The 22013-nt window shown below is 40.5% G+C and overlaps 3 protein-coding genes across 4 annotated transcripts in view; 2 read left to right on the forward strand and 1 right to left on the reverse strand.

Moving 5' to 3' along the window:
* tesk2 (testis associated actin remodelling kinase 2) overlaps positions 1-3824 on the forward strand; it is a 30155-nt gene extending 26331 nt beyond the window's left edge. The window contains exon 13 of the mRNA XM_023424436.2: positions 1313-3824. Within this exon, the coding sequence (XP_023280204.1) occupies positions 1313-1614 (302 nt within the window). The 3' untranslated portion in view covers positions 1615-3824. The remainder of the gene's footprint in view (positions 1-1312) is intronic.
* A 582-nt stretch (positions 3825-4406) lies between these two features.
* Positions 4407-7912, reverse strand: LOC111668391 (uncharacterized). Its single transcript, XM_023424440.2, has 4 exons — positions 7560-7912; positions 7335-7459; positions 6466-6565; positions 4407-6221 (listed from the first exon to the last, which is right to left on the reverse strand). Exons 1-4 carry the CDS (start codon positions 7771-7773, stop codon positions 5251-5253), a joined length of 1410 nt encoding a protein of 469 aa, XP_023280208.1. The 5' UTR covers positions 7774-7912; the 3' UTR covers positions 4407-5250.
* A 2267-nt stretch (positions 7913-10179) lies between these two features.
* Positions 10180-21836, forward strand: arhgap30 (Rho GTPase activating protein 30). Of its 2 annotated transcripts, none has more exons than XM_023424488.2 (14): positions 10180-10275; positions 10846-11231; positions 12839-12941; positions 13091-13235; positions 13358-13440; positions 13751-13858; positions 13994-14112; positions 14236-14410; positions 14660-14757; positions 15068-15139; positions 15874-16626; positions 17637-17845; positions 18094-18698; positions 19659-21836. In XM_023424488.2, the coding sequence occupies exons 2-14, from the start codon at positions 11144-11146 to the stop codon at positions 21031-21033; spliced, it is 3933 nt and encodes a 1310-aa protein (XP_023280256.2). In that variant the 5' UTR covers positions 10180-10275; positions 10846-11143; the 3' UTR covers positions 21034-21836. The 2 variants fall into 2 exon arrangements, with proteins under 2 accessions (XP_023280256.2, XP_087034959.1); XM_087178833.1 differs by lacking the exon at positions 10180-10275 and adding an exon at positions 10477-10584.
* Positions 21837-22013: the final 177 nt, after the last annotated feature.

The following is a 22013-nucleotide window of genomic DNA, read 5'->3' on the forward strand; positions in this document are numbered from 1 at the left end:
TGTGAAGTTTGCACAGATCTAATTTCTATTATTACCAAATATGTTGTTGATTAGGCAAATTTGCTCCTTAAAAAAAAAAAAAAAAAAATATATATATATATAAATATTAGAAAATAAGAGGTATTCAATATGTCATGCTGGCATCTGTTACTCTGTGACACTGTCAACACATGAAGCAATAACTCAAGAACGATTCATGGTAGAAACTTCATACTTGCAACACAGGTACTCTATGTGGAGTAGATGATCTGTTTAGATTTCGGTGTCCTTTGCTGCATAAATATGCATACTAAAGGGACTTTTTTTGAAACTCGATTCTTGATGACAAACTGCTGGTACTTGCATACGTGTCTTGTTTTTTTTTTGGTTTTTTTGTCATTGAGATCATGGCAGGACACCAGGCAATGCAAGTGCATCTTGTTAAGATATATAGTGTTGGAAAAACAAAGATAACCTAAACATTGCTTCGATGTATTTGGTAAAGTAGAATAGAAAATTATTTATGATTAAAAGTAATATAAAATAAATACAGTTCAACTTAAAACACCTCTAGTAACATAACAAGATGTGGTTGGAGTCAGCTGATGCCTAATGTAACTAGAAAAGCTCATAGCTGCATTTGACACTGATAAGAGATGCTACACATGATGGCAAACACTTGATTAGTGATTTAAAATGAAGCGTGGCAGTTCATCCCAGAGATGATGAAGATGATGATGATGATGATGATGATGATGATGATGATGATGATGATGATGATGATGATGATGATGATGATGATGGGGTGTCCTGTCTTTTGGTCCATTCCTTGTTCATCCTTGAGATTTCCTCCTCTTGAAAAGCACTTCTATGGCCTTGAAACAGATCAGCCCTGCTCTCCTGGCTGCTGCAGACATTTATGTTTATTTGTCAGTAATCAACTTAGAAATCTGAAGGAAACATATGAGATGCTTCGTACTAGATTAAGCAATGAGTTGTTTTCCTTAGCAGAAAAATGCATGCAGCAACTCTTATTGTTTTTGTGTATAATTATGCAGAAGTTACATATTATAAGTTTTTGTTGCCTTAATTTACAGTACTTATATTATTTTAGTTTACTGCTTTAGCTCTGATACGAGTTTATACTTTGCCAACATAAATAATTTCCGAAATCATATAATAATGGTGAATTTGTCCTTGTTTTTACTGTTGTTTTTCTGCTCTTTTCTGTTTTCCTTTTTCCTATTTTAACACTTATATTACTGTCCTTACTTTTTCTCTCCTCTCTTTCCTGTTTTGCCTCTTTTTGTCTTTTCTTTTTTTTCCCCCTCAGCGCCTAACTCCAGGTCTGACGCCGGACTGACTGGAAATGACATCCGACAGAAAGCGTTGCTGGGCGGCTGGGCGAAGAAATACGTCGTGGTTGAGATCCCACCTTACTGCAGGCAGAGAGGAGGGGAGGACGATGGAGAGGTCGAGGGTAGGAAGGAGGGAAACAAGGAGGACTTGTTGGGGGAGAGCTGGTCAACGCTGGTCCCCAGCAGCGAGAGGGAGGGCGGGGAGGCGATGGACTGCTCCTGCAGCCAGGAGGCAGAGGAGGAAGGAGAAAGAGGGACAGACACCTGCCCGATGTAACAGATTTAAACCCAAACACTCACATGCGGTGAGGAGCATGTGCCGGTTATTGGACAAGAGACGGGGACTCGGACTCCTGACTGTGAGGACATGGACAAGAATTTTTAAAAGTAGACTGACGGACCGGGACGCATTTCAAAGATTTTGGATAAATATAACGTAAAAAGAAAAGTAAAACCACTTGATTTTTATCTATCAAGTGAATGTATCACATGTTCAATAAATCAAACACAACTGAATTTAGATAAATAAATATTTTTCAAAGCTGTTATCACCCAGGTGTGACAGAACAAGGTGTTAGCACAAAAAAAAAAGCTTTTATCAACACGGTGGACACTCGGAATAGAGATTATTTTTTTGAAAGGTTGTTTATATTTACTATTGTGAGATGATGTAGATTTTTTTCCTTGAAAGTTTCATATATTAGGCGCCTTGTCTATGATAAGGGGCACTGAAGATCCCTTGTGTTGTGTATGTGTGAGTGTCTAAAAATCTGAAATGTGTTTTGATACTTTCCCCTTTTGTTAGACAAGTACTTTTTAAACTAAATCAAAAAACATCGTCCACATCCTTCGGATAAACGAGGCCGTGCGCTGACAGTCAGTGGAAAGAATTAGAGATGATTCGTAATAAATGTGTGCCTCAAACACAAACACGCATTAGACAGATGGTGAATCTCAAACCATCCCAGCAACCTCAAACCTGACTGCAGCAGTGAAATATTTTACAACAACATGCCTCCTCGAACTATTTCACGGGAAACTCTGCCAGTTTATGAAGGAGATGGTTTTAGGATTTTAAGGACTTAAAGTACATCAGTTTGGTTGCTACTTGATGACATAGGCCATAAGTGCCACAGATGAAGCAAGCCAACACCCTTCAGCAGTCAAAGCATTCGTGGGCAGTGTTGTCGAGACATCAAAGCCAGCACACAAACTTTCAGCAAACACGGAGCTTGTAAATTATTTTTTGCATTTGAAGCCGAGCCACCAATTTCATTCGTCAGTATTTACGAGTTTTCAAAACAGCCCCCTCTTGCAACTCTAAACGCACGATGATGATTGTCAAAAAATAAAGCCAAAAGACAAACTGTTCGCTCCAAAGCGGCCGATGTTCTGCAAAAGTTACGTAGTCTTGCTTTAAAGTCAAAATTGAAATTTCTAGAAACTGGAGGCTCCTTTAAGATGGGAGATCAATCTCATGTGGAACTTGTAGCTAAAGATAAACATAAAAGCCAGCAGTAATGTGAATTATACTGTATATGAACCATACAGTTTACACAAAAAAAGATAATTCACGGTGTCAAAATACTGCAAATGAAACAGTGTCATGAAACAAACTGATTAATGCTGAAACTCCACACACACACACACACACACACACACACACACACACACGTAATCGTCTAAAAAGCTGCCACAGGCTCATTTTTTGAACATGATGTTGGGGCTTAGATGACTGCAGGCCCGGGCTTTACTGGTCTCCCTGTGGCGTATAATATACCACTGGTACACATGTACTGCCCCGCGCATTTCCTTAAAATTCAGTGTATATTTCCTTGTTAGTGGAGCACATTTCATTAAAGTCTCTGATACTCCGAAAAACACTCTCTAATGAGGTTGCTGCTAACATTTGATTGAATTTTTATTTCAATAAATTGGTGGTCTCATGACATTTTCTACTATTATTAACACGCTCCGATGAATGTCTTAAACAGATTTGGTGTCAGACTTCCTGTTTGATCGTCACTGTGTTCTGTTGTCCACTTCCTGTGCTTCACAGGTGTGGAAGGGGTGAGACTGCAGAGTTGAATGTCACAGGTTAAAGCATTTCTTCAGCTTTAATGAGAGTCTCATCTGGAAGGTGTGTTGCATTATAAAATTAGATTTTTACTCATTAAACATGATGAACCGCGTTTGCCTCTGCTCCAGCACTTGTGTATTGATCCTGATGTTACTCTCTGCTGATCTCCGTCTGTTCACTCCAATAGGAACTAAAATGCACTTGTACAGTGATCTCCTCTTAACTACTCGTCTCAACTTTCTATGCAACAAATGTAACTTTCACCACACTGTTTTACAGGATAAAGGATCTAATTTGATATTTATGAGAAAACATTTTTAGTGTCTTACCTTTGTATATTTATGTAAAAAGTTTGTGTTACCTCCCTCGATGAAATACAGATTGAAATGTTTTTGCTGATCGAATAACGGAGCTTCCCTGAGTTTTCCTTGTGTTCGCCTCTTAGTCTTTTCTTCAGGATGATTTCGGTGAACCTTCAGTGAAAATCGTATATGTTTTAAAATAAATGTGAAACTTTTGCTTTCAGGTTTGATTAGCAAGTTCTGAGACTGAAGTCATCATGTGGACGACTGGTGTCAAAAGATCCAGACTTTACATCCTGATCAAGTGTCAAGATGGTTTCTCCAGGTAAGAAATATATGACCAGTCTACTTAGACCAGCTTGGCCCTGGTTTGTACCCCAAATTAGTAATCCCTGAGAGTCACAGGGCGAAGTGTTTGTTTTTGATTACACAACTAGAGGAAATTTCAATCTGCTAATTAATTTTCATACTGTGTAGGATTAAATAAGTAAACAGCTGTTGGAGGACTATATGGATAGAAAGACTTGGTCGTGTTTTAGTGTGTCAGGACCTGACCACCGCACCTGCTGCTATCTGGTTAGTTTCTGTCCAACCAGATAGCAGCAGCAGTGTCTGGTTTACCCTCTAGCATCTTTAAACTGTTTCTCTTTGTGATGTTACAATATAATGTGACGATATGACTGTTGGTGTATTTCAAAACATATTTATACACAAGATCATTTCTAAAAATAACAACAGTAACATTGATATGTTGACCAAACTAGTATTAAAAAACATGAAGATACACAATTAAAGGACCATACCAGTGGTTCTGCGTATCTTAGTCCATCTCCTGCAGATCAGATACTGACCATTTTTTGTGTTTTAATCATTTTAATGTATTTAACCTTAAGTATCGGGCAGCCGTTGTCTTCAATTCAATTCTATGCATACATTTAAAAAAAAAAAAATTGAAGTACATAGGATTTGTAGTTCAACCTTAAAACCACGCTGGTATGGCCCTTTGAACTAAATTACAACTGCAATGATTTGTCAATTAATCAATCATTGTTTTTAAGCTAAAATATCAAATATATGGTTTTTCACATTCACAGTTATGAGACTTTGATGCTTTTCTTTGTCACAGGTAACAGTAAACTGGACTGGACATCTTTGGGTTTTGGTCGGACAAAACTAGACATTTGAAGACGTCACCTTGGTGTGTCTGAAATTAGAATGGACATTTGTTTCTATTTTCTGGCCGTTAATAGACAAAACAATTAAAAACAATTCTCATATTCATTGATAATGAGATAATTATTAGCCGCAGCCTTCAGCTTAATTATGGTATTACAATTCCAGACTAGTCTGTTTTTACAATATCAATATCATATCAAATGTTATAATATTAAATAAATAAACAAACATAATAATGACAATGTAATAACTATAGAATTAAAACAGTTTAATCAATGTTTTCCCAGCTCCAGTTAAAAGTTTCTTAAAGTTACCAAACACAGGAATCAGATGTATAAAATAAACCACTCTGAACTCAGTGAGCTGTTTTCTGGTGGGACTTGAGGCTGGAGCGCTGGGTGAAGCACTTCCCGCACAGCGAGCACTCGTAGGGTTTCTCCCCGCTGTGGACCACCGCGTGTCTGATGAGGTTGCACTGCTTGGTGAAGCTCCGGCCGCACTGCAGGCAGCTGAACGGCTTCTCCCCCGTGTGGCTCCTCAGGTGCTCTTTCAGCTGACTGAACCTCATGAAGCTTTTGTCGCAGTACGTGCAGCTGAACCTCTTCTCGCTGATGCCGGACCTCCAGGGCGTCCTCATCCTCATCCTCGCCAGGCCGAAGCCACTGCGGCTGTGCCCGCAGAGCGAGGAGGCCGCTGGATTCGGCGCCAACGGATCCTGATCTGGGTTCCTCACAGCAGGTGCAACGTCTCTGTACTGATGCTGCCATTGTTGAGGAAGGGAGCTTTGATCCACGGAGTTAATCTGAGACAAAGCGCTGTGTCCTTCATCTGCCTGTGGTCTTTTACATCCCAGCGTTCTGGCTCGTCTTTTTGCTCGTGATACATTCACCGTGACACAATGTGATTTCCCTACTGAGTGAGTTCTGGGTGCCATATCTTCCAAATGCAGGCCGCTTTGAGGTGTGAACACAGTGGGAATCTGCTCAAACTGTTGCCCGGCATAGGAGGAGCTCGGATCACCGGTGTCTCCGCACAGACCTGACGACCACAGCTGATCGTCACCTTCCTCCGTCACAAACTTGTGGCCTGAATCGAGAGGAGCTGCGTTCTCATCGGGCTCTTCCTCTTTCTCATGTTTCACTACGAGTTCTGTCCCATTCTGGTTTGTGCTCAGCTGCTGCTCCTTCAAAGCGGTGTAGCCGTCCGCTGGGGAAACGAGAGATTCTGGGTCTGCTGGGTTCTCAGCTGAGAGGTAACGGTTCACAAAGCCGTCAGTCTGGGCAGGTTGTGAGGTTTTGAAGTACGCCGGCTGTTCAGCTCCAGAGACTAAGGAAAAACAAGGAAACCACATTTAATATTAAAGTAGAGGTTTTCAGTGAGCATGGGTTCTCGTAGCACGTATCTTTTGCACTGTTGCTTGACATGGTGAGGTAATGCAGTCAATGTCGGCTGAGTAACAACATCACCTGAAACTACTTTGCTCAGCCCTATGTGTGAGACTGTGTGTGACTGCAGCGTCGACATGGGCAGAGGAAGTTCCTGTGTGTATCTGAAAAGTGTTCACACTCACTGTGTTCGTCCTCTGGGTTGTTCTTCCACATGTCCTCCTCTGCGCACTCCTCTTTGATCTGTATGTGGTCAGCTTCATTAGCGGGCTCCATGTCTGCACACTGCAACACCAGGCTCAGCATTAATACGACACACACGCTGTGGAGTCAGATAAATACACAAACACACACCAGTTGTGCAAGTAGAGGGAAAACCCATCTACTATTTGTACAATACACTGACCACATACAGTATATGATCATCAAATGGAAATTGACTTCATGAAGAAATGAAATACAGTAACATACAAGTGTTTATAGTTTTAAAGTTATTTTTGGGAGCTGGAATGATTAGTTGATTAGTTGATTAATTAATTGACAGAAAAATAATCTGTAACTATTTTTGATAATTGATTCATTATTTGAGTCTTTTTCAAGCAAGAATAGTGGAAAAATGCTAAAATGTCTTTAGATTTTAGCCTTTCTTTGTCATATTTGATTACAAACTGAATATTTGTAGGTATTTTTATTTTTTTTTTAACATTTGGTTAGTCAACCCTCAGCTTTTTATTTATTAATTTATTTACAGTTTTTGCTGTTTCATTGTCTAAACTATTAATCACTTTTTTCTCTTCTTAGCTCACAAATGGGAACAAACTGTTTGATTCCTAAGCCAAGAGATTTCCTGGGTGTTCTGAGTTCTGAGTGAGGTGAATAAATCAAATAATAATAAATTATTGACATAATTAAAGTCAAGCAAAAATGGCAAACATTTTCTGGTTTCAGCTTCTCATGTCTGAGAATTAATTTATTTTCTGTTCTTATTTATATGACTGTATATTGAATATACTGATCAATATACAGTCAAAATAAACTGATGCTGTGCTCATACCTGCTGGGGTTGATTTTGAGCCTCAGCATCCATCATCTGTCTGTCCCAGTCTGCGCTCTGTCTCTCTCTGTTCAAAACTACTTTGACTGAAGGAGAAAATCTCTCACCGGCTGGAGGATAAAACACTGAGGAAGAAGAACAAAGATACACATGTCTCCACGTTTGAAAAGCAGGAACTACAGACAGTAACTTGACAAGTGAATAATCTCATGCCACCCTCCTCACCTTTCCTCCTGGCCCTCATCCTGGTCCTCCTCAGCTCTGCCTCCATCACCTCGCACTTGCTCTTCAGCAGGTCGATGTCCCGCCGGCTCTGGCTCACCTCCAGCCGGAGCACCGCGCAGCTATCATCCACACGCCGGTTGATCTCCGCCACCGCCGCCTTAGCCAGCACCTCCATGACGGACAGCAGCTGGCTCTGGAAGCTGCAGTTCTCCATCTTGCAATGACTTCAGCTTCTTATTCAAATGATAATAAATATATTCACGCCTGTATGTGACCCACTTTCAGGATAAACGTACACAAATTGCTGGTCAGACTGTTGTATTCATCGTTGTTGGGAACTGGAAGTGAGCCGTTAATTTCTTCCGCGGATGGTTCGGGGATAGGCTCGCTCCTTTTATTACCCCTTGCGCTTCGTACGAGCGGTGTCACTCGCTCTCCTGTTCCTTGCATTGAATATAGGCGACCTTTTTCTTTAAACTAACATACTTCTACATCTTCTGCCATGAAATAAATACACCTCGAAAGGTCTTTGTGTGCTTTTTTTTGACGTTAGTCGGATGTTAGTTCAACTGTATTGCCGCCCGTATGGGACGTGCAGGAATATAAAACGAGGTTACCACAGCAGCGTCCCTTGCAGCCACAGGTGACACAGTACTACCGTAAATATGCAATGACATGCGCACTGTCAGAACTCATGCTGAACCCAGGTGACTACAGATACTCAACACTTTACATATGATACAACAATTAATGGTTTATAACGCACTATAATGTAGTTGTAAGCAAATAGAGGGACACATTAAAAGTTTATGAAAGTATTTTATTTTTATTGTTATTTAATTTCAGTTTTACTACAGTACATTGTCATTCATTATCTGTTTATACCCCAACGTCCACATATGGGTGACCACAGGAGTTATAATATACTTTAATAAACAAATACCTGCTTACAACTACATTATAGTGTGTTATAAACTTTCTAACTGTATAATGTTTATGAACCTAAACCTAAACAGGGGGAATAAAAAAGAAAGGTGTTACTGATATTTGCACGTATGACAAAACTTAAATAGCAGGATTACTGATAGAATCGATATGGACCTCAAGGTATAGATGTTATAAACCATTAATGACTCATTTGCTAATGATTTGTACATCAGATTGAGTTGCCAGGTTATGAAAAAGACTAATGGACTTACCCTCTGGAAAAACATGGCGTATTTGGACCAAAATCAACTTATTAACAAATTAGGAAAATTTCTAAGTCTCGACTGATCTTATTAATGGCTTATGACAGCTCTATAAAACATTGGTAAATGATTTATTAAAGGCATTAGTGACAACTTATAAAAACTTTATAAAGAGTGCCTTAGAAGTAAGTCGTTGCCAAGCAACGGACTGTCATTACTTTCACTGAAAAATCACACATTATTATAAACACCTTGCATCATAAACTCTAACATCAGCTAGCCAAATACTAAGAATACTGTATAATAACCAAATGCTGTAGAAAGAGATACAGGCCCAAACTACCACACAGGGTTATAATATACTTAACAGTATCAAAGAATATCATAAAGTACAACAATATCTAATTGAATTTACAACATTACATTGCATCCAAATGCCACATATATGGATTACACTTTGTGGTAACTTGTGGTATGCCTGTAGTGTTTTTAATTTCTATAAAAGTACTCTTTTATAGTCATGTTATTTGTGATTCCTTGTGGTTATTTTTGTACTTTGTGGGATTTAATGGCAGGCCTTCTTTGTTTTTCTTTTGTGAAACTCCTGGCACTATGTGGTGTAGTCATATTCTCTGTGCTTTGTGCTAATTTTGATACTTGCTCTTTGCATTGTGGTACAGTGTGATACTGTTTGGTAGCCTATTTGGGATTTATTTTTTAGGTTTAGGTTTAGGGTTAGTTTTAGGCTTAGGTTTAGGTTTAGGCTTAGGTTTAGGGTTAGGCTTAGGTTAGGTAAAGTTAGGTTTAGGGTTATGGTTAGGCCTCTGCTGCTGCTGCTGCTGCTGCTGCTGCTGCTGGGTATGACGGGTGTGTTACATGAAGAAGATGAGACCCAGGAGCTCCAGGGGGACCCACACTATTTCTGTAGTTTCTGTTGTGTTGTAATTTCTGGGTCTTTGGGATAATTTCTAGTAATCAATGGCACTGGATGGTATCGGTTTCCAGCAGTTTGAAGTAATCTGTGTTATACACTGTGGTGACTGTTTGCATTGGTACTTTTTTGAGTCTTCGTTGCACTTTGTGATTTGCTGTGAGGTACTGTGTGGCAGTTTGTGGTACTTTGAGGCTCTGTGTGATGCTTTAGTTTTCAGTGATAAGTATTGGTACATAGCATACATGTACAACTGACACAACCAAAGGAAGTGAGTCAAACATTTGTCTTTTCTCTTCAGTTGAACTGTTCTGTAGCTACATTCAGCATCCATTTCTCGCTGTCAGGGTGAATAACATACAAGGAACTTGGCCTGCACTGAGAAAAACACAGCACATAAAGGGAAATAGATGTACTGTACAGATACACTGAACTGATTTCCCTACTCAGTCAACAGAGGCGGAGAAAGCGTGGGCCACATACAGAGAGAAAGCGCAAGAGAAGGAGAGACACGCAGGAAGTTAACAGGGGAAGTTTAGTGGTTTTCTTGCGTCATCATTTTATGCTGCTTCTTGCGCGCTGATGCAGAGTGAAGGTAGGAACACTAGTATTCTCTTTTTAAATTGTTTATTTTCTCAGGTTTCTACACTGAAACTCTTCCTTCAAAGTGGACAGACAGGGAGGGGTGGTGGACAACAGCAGAGCAGCGGCAGGTGTCAGGAAGATGGAGGGGATGGGGCAGCGAGTTTGAATGTCAGTGCTATATGTTCAGGCTTAAACAGAGCTTGACTTCCGCTGCAGTGAAAAAAGGGGCCGCGGTGGCCATGACATGTGGGCAAGTAGGACAGAGACCGGGTCTGTAATGAAGTCAGTCTTCAAGCAGGAGCTGAGATTGGAGGTTTAGGTGGGTCCACCAGTCCAGAGAGACATTGTGGTGTGGCCGGAGTGAAACGTTCAGAGGCTCACTTCACTCAATATGAGAAGTTCAGAAGCAAGGGTGTGGCCTTTCATTCGAAAATATATTGAGTGCATCAGGGGGAAGTGAAGAGCCACATATGTATGCTGAGGATTCATCGCCATTTGTTATTTGATTTTAGTGGGAGATTGTTCTCTGCAATGTGAAGCTGCTGTTTGCACAAAGAAACCTTTATTTCTGCTTTTTCAGGGTGGAAGATGAACCGAAGTATGTCCTAACATACCAGCTTGAACTCCAGTGCAACGCAGCTTACAGAGGAAGCAACCTGCACCTGAAAACCATGCACTGAAGAAAAGGAAACAGAAGCAGCAGCAACAGCAGCACGGTCAAATCTCTGAAATGTGCACCACCTCTACAAAGTCATTGTCACATTAACCGAGTTGGTCAACACACCCAGGAGCCACGCCGACCGTCAGAAAGTCAGTCTGACAGTCACAAACTGCTCGGGCCGGTCTGAATGTGAGGTGGAAACAGAAGACAGGACGAGATGCGAAGAGTTCGGAGAAGAGGGGGAAACAAAGAGAAGGTGTTTGGATGTGATCTGCTCGAGCACCTGACTGCCTCCTCTCAAGAGAGTAAGTAAACGAACCCCACTCCAAAAAAAAAAAAAAAAAAAAAAAAAAAAGTGTTGTTGTATTGTGTTCTGTTGTTCTCTGTTCCAAAGAGTTGCCTGTAACTACGACAGGCAGTAGAGCACATACTAAACACCATGTCGTACAGATAAATAACCATACATCCACAACAACCACAGAAATCTGAATTATCAAACAATATCTATATAACAGTGTGTGCATAGATATGAATGTACTCCATATCCTGAGTAATCTGGTAAACTAGAAGTGTGTTTTTGTGAATATTTAATTACATCCACTAAAATATCATGCTATAGTTGTAAAAACAAATATTCAGCAGGTTGATGGGTAGCAATTTAGTAATCTCTGTTATTTGGTCAGAATATTTGTCATGTTTTTTAAATGCTTGGTTTCTCATTTTGCATTGCCCAGACGGATATGAGGCCAAAAAAAGACTTAGTACATGCAAAATAATTTCTTTTTCAACACACAGCATTGACCACACCCAGTTTACTTTAATGCTTTAAATGGTAACTACTCATTTTATAGTCAGCCATGTGAGTACATACTGCTATTTCCTATCTGACAGGAGTCCATGTATTCTTTAACCGCCCACCCTGCCATTTCTTATCCCCTAAGAGCGGATTTTCTTTTAGATAGAAACAAAACTACTGCTAGCATGCTCAAAATGACAATGCTAATGTGCTGATGTGTAGCGGGTATAATGTTCACCATGATCACAATAATAACTCAGTGTGTTAGCATGCTTACCTTTTGCTAATTAGCACTAAACACAAGGTACAGAAGGGCGGGTGGAGATGTCATGGCTTCTGCGGGTATTTGGACGTAAAACCACAGAATTGGATGAACTGAAACTTTGACCTGATGATGGCGTAACATAAAAAGTCAGAGGATCGCCACAGTTACCGCAAATCATGCTGAGGGGGGACATGAATGTTTGTACCAATCCGTCTAATAGTTGTTGAGACATTTCACTCAAAACCACAGATACAAACTTAATGGTGGCACCGGAACAAATGTCAGGGCATGATTAGGATTAGATAGAGTATGATTCATCCTCTGTGGACCATAGTTTGTACTAACATTGCTATCCCTTGAGCCATGCTGCCAAAAATGCTCTCACAATATAATGTATGTTATAAAATATTTAATTTATATACTTGTATATATGTATATCAACTAGTTTTGATGTTGTACATGATTACACTGCTTTTATGACAATTTGGAAATACATAGTACAATATATTTTGTTTATATTTGATAATCGTCCATAAATTATTTGTAGGCGCTGGTTAACAATAATCTACACAAAAGGACAAAAGTAATCCAACTTCAAACCCAATCAGTCTTCCCCAGGTGTCTATGGAGATCAAAATAAATACTAGGAAGGAGATAGCAGTGTGAGGGTATTATTTCGTCTTTTTGTTTGACATAAAACCAACAAAAATGGGCTTCTAGACTATCACATGTGAAACACACAGACAAAACACATACAAATCTGAACATGTATGTTCATAATCGAAGTTTATAACAATTCATCTTATTGTTATGTGAATATTCAGGTCATTAATGTGAGTCATGTGACACAGTTCCTCAGGTCTTGCGATGCTGCAGTGAATTTGTTGAGCATCATGGAGTCGTGGACGGAATCTACAGGTTGTCCGGAGTGTCGTCCAACATACAGAAACTAAGGCAAGTTATGTGTGTGTGTGTGTGTGTGTGTGTGCAGCTGTGTGTCTGACCCTATATCTCTAAATGTACACTCTACTAAGTTTTTATTAGTATGTGTTTGTGGTTGTGTTAACATGCTCTAAAATGAATTCCTCTTTTTCTAAAACTAGGGGAGAGTTTGAGAACGACGGGAATCCAGATCTGAACAAGGATTTGTATCTGCAGGACATCCACTGTGTCAGCTCTCTGTGTAAAGCTTATTTCAGAGAGCTGCCGAACCCGCTGCTCACATACCAGCTGTACGACAAGTTCGCTGTGAGTAGCACGGACGCACAAACATTTCACACAATTTCCCCCGCCTCCTGTTTGTTCATGGAGTTAATAGAAAGAGATGAATTGTCTTTTCATATTGATTCAAACACGTGTCTGTGTTGCAGGAGGCTGTGGCCATCCAGCTGGAGGAGGAGAGGCTGGTAAAGATCAGAGATGTTCTGAAAGAACTACCAGCACTTCATTACAGGTACAGTCTCGTGCAGCTCACTCAATGCCTTGTTTAAAAATCTCATTTAGATTTTCCATCTAAGCCAAAAGTAAAACCAACCTTTTCTTTCTCGAATAAGTAGGTGACAGTTGGTATTTAGTCTGCAGTTATACCATCCAGTGGATATAACATTTTAGTTCCATTATTTTTACTTAAAGACTCATTTGGATTCATATTAGCATTTTACAAAGTCGTCACTATTCAGGAGAAAAAAGTGATCTAGCCAATTTACAGCCTATTTATTTTGGCAGTTATTGCAGGTTTAAGTCTTCACCTTTATTTCCTTCAGGACTCTGGAGTACCTCATGCATCATCTGGTCAGAATGGCCTCACATTCCTCAGAGACCAACATGCACGCCAGAAACCTGGCCATCGTCTGGGCCCCCAACCTGCTCAGGTGTGCTAATATCAGTGGCCTAGATCAGCGCCTTATTTATATATATATTTCTGTTGCTGCTGAAGGGCCTTTGAGCAATACACTGAACTAGCCACTCAATCAATCAATGATCAATCAATCAATCTTTATGTTAAGGTCAAAGGACATTGAGGCGACTGGGTTTAATGGTACAGCGGCCTTCATGGAGGTCAGGGTTCAGTCCATTGTAGTGGAGTTCATCCTCACACATGTCCCTCAGCTGTTTCCTGAGCAAGGTTAGAACACACACACACACACACACACACACACACACACACACACACACACACACACACACACACACACAGAGACCGGCTTACACTCACCTCTGCCTCATCTTTTTCTTCTGCTGTATTCAGGTGTATCATCCGAGAGAAGGAAGTCCCTCCCCTCCCCATCAGCAGAGTCCAATCAGGATGAAGGATTTTTCAAGTCTGTTCCCTCTCATCCCTGCCCCAGCTTTGGGAACATCAGTCCAGGAGACGGTCCTATCGCCATAAGACCCTACCACGCTATCATTGAAGGCACAGACAAGTGAGGAGACCATCCATTTATCAGGAGTGTCATCACACTGCTTTACAAATTTATGTTTACCCTTTTCCTGCGCAGGCAGAGTGTTAAACTTCACGGTAAAGTAAAGCATGTTGACGTTATGTCATAATGTCAAGAAACTGAATCTTAGAAAAACGTTTCTGAGTTTCCTTGGTGGAATTCAGGTTTACCATTGCGTTCTTCATACTGTATAAACCATTTCCCTGTGAATGTCCGTCTTGTTCACCTCAGGAGGAAAGGATCTCTCAAGGGCAGGAAGTGGATGTCCATATTCAACATCGGAGGACGATTCCCAGACCCGCGGCGAAGGCACAAACACTCAGCTAAAGGTACGAAACCTTCTCATGTTCCTTTTTCTCAGTTGGAGTATTTGCTTCTACTGTGGTGTAGGAAATTGATATACTGTTAAAAACTGATGATCATAATCTGCTTCAATTCTTATAGCTCAAAATTAAATGTATGATCTTTCTGATAATGTTCAGGTTGAGGTTAAAACCTTTGGAGGTTATAAGCATTAATAATTTGATTTAGAACCAAGTTGTTGGGGGCAGTTTCAGACAGGAGGTTCAAAGTTTCTATGTAATCAGTTTTCACAGCTTCCCTCTCATCCCACTCTTATGTATGTTTTTTTTTTTCCAGAGAAAGACAGGGCTTCTTTGAGACCAGCAAGAAGCATGGACTCCCTCAGCAGTCCGTTGTATCCAAATGAAGGTGCTGCTCTTCTCACACGAATCACAAGTCATTTTGTGATTCAATATGAATAAATACCATCAATATTCCAACATAACAAAACAATTATTTCATTCTATAGACTTACTATACTATACACACAAACTCCACCCATCTGGGGTTTATTAGAAGGATCAGTTCACCAAAAGTACAAAAGTTAAAATTAATAATGATAATAATAATTTGTTATAATAAGTTAAAATTCTCACTTAGCCCCAAGTGGTGTTTGATCATGAGGAAATATTTGATTGTATGAATTTAGGTTTTGAGATATCCGCCTGTGAATCTTTGAGTTCATTGAAAAAATGGCTTTTGAAAAACTTAGTGGGACTTGTCTTTCCAGAGACAACCCTGAATCATCAGCAGAACATGCTCTCAAAAGTTTTCATTGGGATTGTTCTCATGTGTAGAAAGTACAGTTCCAGGGAAACCTATTTACAATGAAGCTTGTGGATTATTCAGAGTAGCTGGAACATGGAAAGACACAGAAAATTGTCTTTCTAGCTGACTTTTTCCAGTGTCGCCTTTCAATGCTTGAAACTGTTAAAACCTGCACACAAAAATGAAACAATATAAAGAGAAGTGGGGGAAAAAGTACCTTTGATTTGTGTGTACTGACCCATACAAAAGATTCACAGATTCACATTTATATTTTTACCTAGACTGAACTGTTAAACTTCTTGTGACCCAGTTCTTATCTCTCTATTACGTTCCAGGTTCCAGACGTTCTACTCAGCGCCCTCCCTCCATCAACACGTCTCCTAAAGTCACACCCTCCCCTCAGCCAGGCTCAGAAGCTCCAGCTCCTTCCGGTGCAATGGGTGGCAGCGAATATGCTGTGACATACCGCAGGGGGACAGGGTTAGTGAGTGGGGGGACCCAGGGCACCTACACTGCTCTTGACCCTGAGGGTTTAGGGTCCACAGGCAATGAGACTCTCCAGTCAAGATCCCCGGGACTCTCCACTAAAGCAGGATGGAGAGCAGCCATGCACATTACAGGGCCCACCATGGTTACTGTGCCACTACATATCACCTCTAACCTGGCATTAGGGGTGTTGCAGGGGGGCGGGAGCAACAGGGTCATCCATCGTGGCAGGGATAAGGATGGAGGGGACAGGGTGGAAGGTAAGGAGGAAGGAGACAAGGTGGAGAGGAAGGAAAGCAGAGAGATGGAAATGAAGGAGGAGGAAGGCAGAAAAGTTGAGGAGGAAGAGAAAGACAGTGAGGGAATTGTGGACGTGGATGAGAATGCAGCGGCGGCAGGTGGTGTTGGCGAGGAAGAGTTTGAAGGAGCAATAGAGGAGGAGAAGAGAGAAGAGGAGGTGAGAGAAGATAGCAGCCGGAAGCCAGAGCTGGTGATTGGAGGCGTGTCCAGAGAGCAACGAGCCAAAAGCGTCAATTCCAACCCAGACGATGAAGATGCTGAAAATAATGACCAATATGTTGACTACAGCAGTGACTACATGGGTAATTCCCTCTACTCCATAACCTTGATCGCCATTACTTTAAATACTTGGGCTGAGACTAATCTGAGACTGGACTGTTATCAATATCATTTACTTTTTAAGCAGGTGGTTGATTAAATCAGTCCACCATAAATATCTTTTGCCATAAAATCTGGTACAGATAATCAAGGTCCCCAGAGGATGAATCCGTCAATGACTTTTGTGATCCCTGAACTTTTTCCTCTAGCACCACCATAAGGTTGACTTTTGTGGTTTTGCAAAAAATATCTCAACAAATATTGGATAGATTGGATGAAAGCAATTGCCAGATGTCCCCATCCTCGAAAATGTCCCCTGTTTTTAACTGTGAATTAGAAACAGTTAAAAACTAGCATTACTCTTGTTTCTATAGCAGCTTCAGAAATGAAGCTAAAACCATCAAATAGAGTTCTCCAATCAGATTTTTGTCTAGGCAGAGAAAGGTCAGCTGGCTCACTCATTGGTTATAAGTTCATAACTGGGCAGAAAACGTTCAAAAGCAAGTATACCCAAAGCCCCTCAGCCGGAAATTGAAAAAATAGTTTAAGTAATATAGTAGAAGAAGTTTCCTGATTGTCTGCAATGGACTTTACACGACAATATTCACAGCCTTTTATGAAAAATGCTCTTGATTCTTTTGATCTGTGAATCCTTACGAACTAATGTAATATAAATAATTGAGGAATAGATAGACAATGGGACTTGACAACTGACACTGAATAACCATGATGAACAGAAAATACTATAAAATTTCAATGCACAGACAAGTGCAAGGTAATATTTGCCTCTTTTTTCCTGGTCTTTCTGTAGCTGGAGCCTTTCTATTAGAGAGACACAAATCTTTATCTGATATTTTCTTGTCCTTGTGACCGTGAACTGGTTTCTTTTAAACCAGCATTCTTGGAATTTGAGTTTATTCTTTTATAACTAACCATATAAATGTTACACTCATCAGCCCATCTCTAATGTTATATGCCTATATTTCATTCACAGATATGAAAGGGATGGAACGAGATGATCCTCAGCCAGTGGTGACTCAGCCCGAAGACACCTGTGCATTTGCTGAGCCTGACATCCTCAACTCAACTGAAGTGGATGGGGACGACCAGGAGCTGTTTGGCTACGTTCAAGATAACTTTGACTTCCTGGACCAAATGGACTGCAGCGCCCTGGACCATATGGACTGCAGCACGTCCTATCAGGTTTGTGTTGTTATATCTATACAGATGAGGTTTGAATGGTATTTGAAGGTTGCAAGTTTTTCCAAACACATGGATCATAAGACGCAGTACATTTGATGATAATAGAAAAAATAATTTGAGAAATTCCTACCGAGTTACATTTTTTTTCACCTTTAGAGAACCAGCAGTCAGAGCAGGATTGTCAGGATCTGAGAAGGTTTTCATGAAGAAAATTTCATTTCCACTTCATGTTTCTCTTAACCTCATAGGTGAACGAGTTCTCCGTCGAACCTCCAGGTCACTCAGACGATGAGTATGAAGTCATGGTGCAAGCTTCGCCTCCTTCTCCTCCCCCTGCAGAGCCGCTGCCAAACCCTGAAACACACACTCAGAGTCCAACCGAGTTAAAACCACACAGGCCGCTCAGCCTCGACCTACACAACCGACACACTAAATCCCTCAGCTTACCTTACATGACCTCACCTGTCCACGGACCGGACGAGTCTTGCTCTGAAGAGGAGGATGAAGGGGACCACGGTGATAACGATGATTACAACAGTGAAGAAGATGAGAGCATGTTTTATAAAAGCCTTCCTGCTGATTTCCTATTAAGCAGTCTGTCCGGGTTGGAACTAGACACTGATGCACAAGACAGTTGCACCCAAGATAGACCTCCTGTTGATCCATCACAGAGCTCTGAGGAGGGAGAGTTTGAGACATTGCACTCTCAAGAACCGACCGCTGGAGATCAGGAGCAGGGAGGAGTGATTGATGAAGAAGACAGAGAAGGACTGGAGGGAAAGCAGATGATGAATAAGGAAGAGGATGACACACATGATAAGCAAGGAGAGCAACCAGAAAACCATATGCAAAGGTGAAACTGGTTCCTATTTTACATTTTTACATAATACATCTGAATCCAACGGTTAAAAATGTGTGTAAGTTGTCAGTTCATAACATCAATGCAAGCTTTAGTGAAGAAGTGTATTTCTCTTAGGAGTTAGTAGGAATCAAATCAGAGCTAAAAGCGGGATATTGAAACTACATTTGTCATATGGACGCAAACATGACTCCAAATAAGCGCTAATGTTGCTCCATATCTGCCCTATGAGTACATTAACATTACGACTGTATCTGACCAGTTTAAAGTGAAATTATTGAAAGGAAAAATAACATTTTAATTCATAAGCAATAAAATTCACCCAGAGTTCCATGCACTAAAGGGGTTTTGCCACTACAGCCTGATTTGGTCTGGTACGACCGGCAGTCAATGGTTTTAGAGAGATATTGCTGTATAACTGAAATTTTTAAGTTACTTAACTGACTTTAACACTCTTTTACTTTTGCTGCATTTATTTAAGCATTTACCATAATTACAACTTTACATTACATAGGCTCTCTATCAATTCTTGTTGCCACCCCCCTCTTTCCCTGGATCTGACCTTAAGCAACACATATACTGCACCAATAACCACCATGACTATCTATTCTTTCTCTAAAGTAAAACTTAACAGATGCTATAATGACATAAAAGGTCTACACATGGTGGCTGTTATAAAGGTAACCTAGCAAGAAGTAGAACACACAGTACATTTAGCTCAACATAAATATATATATATATATGAAAAGTTCTCGCAAATAACATCAAATAAACAGTTTCCACACAATCTCATAAATGAACAAGACTGGACTAAGAAACTGTTTTGTCCAATGTCCAAGGAAATGCAGTGAAATGTAACCTAACAAAACCCCTAAATCTTCATCTGAAAAGCAGGATATCTTCTTAATGCCCACTTATTTATCTTAGCTGTTTCTGTTTGTCATCCATTTGCAGCATGACAGCAGAGGAAGATGTCAACATCACGGAAGATGTTCAAAGAGACAAAGAAAAGCATCCGACTTCAGACGCGTCATCACACTGCTGCATGGAGTTTCGACCGCCAAGCGATGATGACATTGATGAGTTAAGCACTATCGAGGTCGAGGATGAGAAGGAAGTGGTTGATAACCCTCACACTGATCATCCACCTTGTCACACAGATATTTATGCAACACAGGAAATTGGTAATGTGTCATTAGAGGAATCCAGAGAAGATCTCAGAACCTGTGATGGAGGGGATATGAAAGAGAGACACAGTGATGAGGGAGAGGACAGGAGGGTATGCAAAGAGAGAGAGGCAATATGTAAAGAAGAGGTTCTTGAAATAAAAGAAAGTGATGAGAAGATGTTGGAAGATCCCACCGAAGAAGGTGAAGAAGGAATAGCTGACAAAAAAGATGAAGAAAAGATGCACGAAGGTGGCAAAGAGCAGGATAGTGAAATATGTAGCAGTGAAATTTGGGAGGAACTTGAGGATGTTATATGTGAAGTGATCGAGGATGAGGAAAGTGAGCAGGTTGAGAGGGATGGTGTTGCAGGTGTAGAAAAAGATGGAGAGGAGGAAGACCAGAAAGCAAAGGTTTCAGGAGATAAAATAGTGCAAGTGGAGGAAGGAGGGGCAAACAAGACAGAAGTTAAACCAGAGGTGGAGGAGGAATCAGACCCAGAGATAGAGCAAGAGTCTGCGGAAAAAGAGACAAGTGAACTAGGAGAAGCAATTCAAGGGAAGCATGTGGTCAATAAAGAAGCACGTCATCATCACGGAGAAGAAGTGGTTTCAAAAGAGACAGAAAAGGAGAACTGTGACCAGGAGAGAGCTCATGAGCAACTCAGATCACCGCCAAGTGTAGATAAGCAGATAAAAGAGGCCTGGTCTGATATGAAGAAACCTAAGTGTGAGGAAAGTGACAGCAGTCAAGGAGCAGTAGGCAGGAAGCTGGTTGTGTCCAAAAACCCGAAAGTTTACCAAGTGAAAGCGGTGCCGGTGGTCCCTCCGAAGCCTCAGCACTGCAAAATCACTGCCCTGACCCTGCGGCAGCAGCAGCAGCAAAGAGAGAGACGAGATGCAGACAGAGGGAGGGAAACCAGGCAGAAAGTCCAGACAGAGCAGGACAGAGTTTGTGCAGCGGAACAGGGGAAAGATGGAGGGGAGAGAGAGAGGGAGAGGAGGAGGGATGGGGATGAAGGTGCTGCGAGGGACACAAGCAGAAACAGTCCCCACAGCATGTGCTTTGACAAGGCTGTTGCCATAGCAACCATGAGGCGAGAAAAAGAGAAAGAGTGCGAGAAGGAGAAGGAGAGGCAGAGGGACTGGGGAAGTGAAGTGTAGTGAGCAGGTTTTTTTTGTCTGTATATTGGTTTTAACTGATTTTTCTGTACAAACTATTTTTCTACATGTAGCATAAAAGGCTGTATTTTATCTTTATTGAATGTGGATTTTATTTCAGTATAAATTACAACAACAGTATTGTCTATCTAATGCTACTAAAGATGTTTAAGCGGTTTTTCTGTCATGCACAAACTTGGTGCGCAGCCAGAAAATGAATAGGTTTTTACCTATTTTGTTAGACAGAGAACTGCAGAGAGCTGACTGCGAAATGAAAGGAAAGAGATGGGGAGTGACATGTAGCAAAGGACCCCGGCTGGACGTTAACCCCTAGGCCCCTAGGCCGCAGGGACACCCCAATTGCGATTTTACTGATATTAAGTGAAATAAAACATAGAAACTGAAAGCAAACATACAGTGAGGTGGGATTAAAGGTGAAATGCTGCTCTTTATTTTATAAACCATTTGGATAAACTGCCATTAAAAAAAAAAAAAAAATTTAAACCCTAAACTTTCATAGCTTTTATACTCGAGGTCTGGAAAAACAAAACACGCCACCACTCAAACTCAATTTTGATAAAAGCAAAAAGATAAACCTCAATTCCAGCTCACTCCTGTTTGCACTAGTCGTCTAATTATACAATACTTATATAAAGTATATGTATTTATACAGTATATGTGTTAAGAAAAGATTGGCGGAAATGTGGTTAAATAATAGATTTGAAAGACCAGGGATGAATAGTATGTGCCATTTAAAATAAATATGTTGAATGTTTTAAAATATGTGAATAAAAAGATATTTCCAAGATGGCGTATGTTCTTTATTATTATTATTATTATTATTATCATTTTAGATAGATAGATAGATAGATAGATAGATAGATAGATAGATAGATAGATAGATACTTTATTTATCCCCTAGGGGAAATTATTTTTATTTTTATTATATTTTAACTCAACTTTGTTCTTTAACTTTATTTGTT

The sequence above is a fragment of the Seriola lalandi genome, unplaced genomic scaffold, assembly GCF_002814215.2.
Source record: "Seriola lalandi dorsalis isolate HSWRI2012SDOR001 ecotype SW California unplaced genomic scaffold, Sedor1 jcf7180002054736, whole genome shotgun sequence".
Lineage (NCBI taxonomy): Eukaryota > Metazoa > Chordata > Actinopteri > Carangiformes > Carangidae > Seriola > Seriola lalandi.

What these genes read in the sequence shown, in the direction of transcription:
- LOC111668391 (XM_023424440.2), bottom strand. Translation starts at nt 7,773, where the DNA reads ATGGAGAACTGCAGCTTCCAGAGCCAGCTGCTGTCCGTCATGGAGGTG. An exon ending in CTCAAAATCAACCCCAGCAG is followed by an intron (nt 6,566 to 7,334) that starts GTATGAGCACAG and finishes CTGGTGTTGCAG; the next exon opens with TGTGCAGACATGGAGCCCGC. An exon ending in CAACCCAGAGGACGAACACA is followed by an intron (nt 6,222 to 6,465) that starts GTGAGTGTGAAC and finishes GTTTTTCCTTAG; the next exon opens with TCTCTGGAGCTGAACAGCCG.
- arhgap30 (XM_023424488.2), top strand. Translation starts at nt 11,144, where the DNA reads ATGCGAAGAGTTCGGAGAAGAGGGGGAAACAAAGAGAAGGTGTTTGGA. An exon ending in AGCTGTACGACAAGTTCGCT is followed by an intron (nt 13,236 to 13,357) that starts GTGAGTAGCACG and finishes TCTGTGTTGCAG; the next exon opens with GAGGCTGTGGCCATCCAGCT. An exon ending in TGGGCCCCCAACCTGCTCAG is followed by an intron (nt 13,859 to 13,993) that starts GTGTGCTAATAT and finishes CTTTATGTTAAG; the next exon opens with GTCAAAGGACATTGAGGCGA.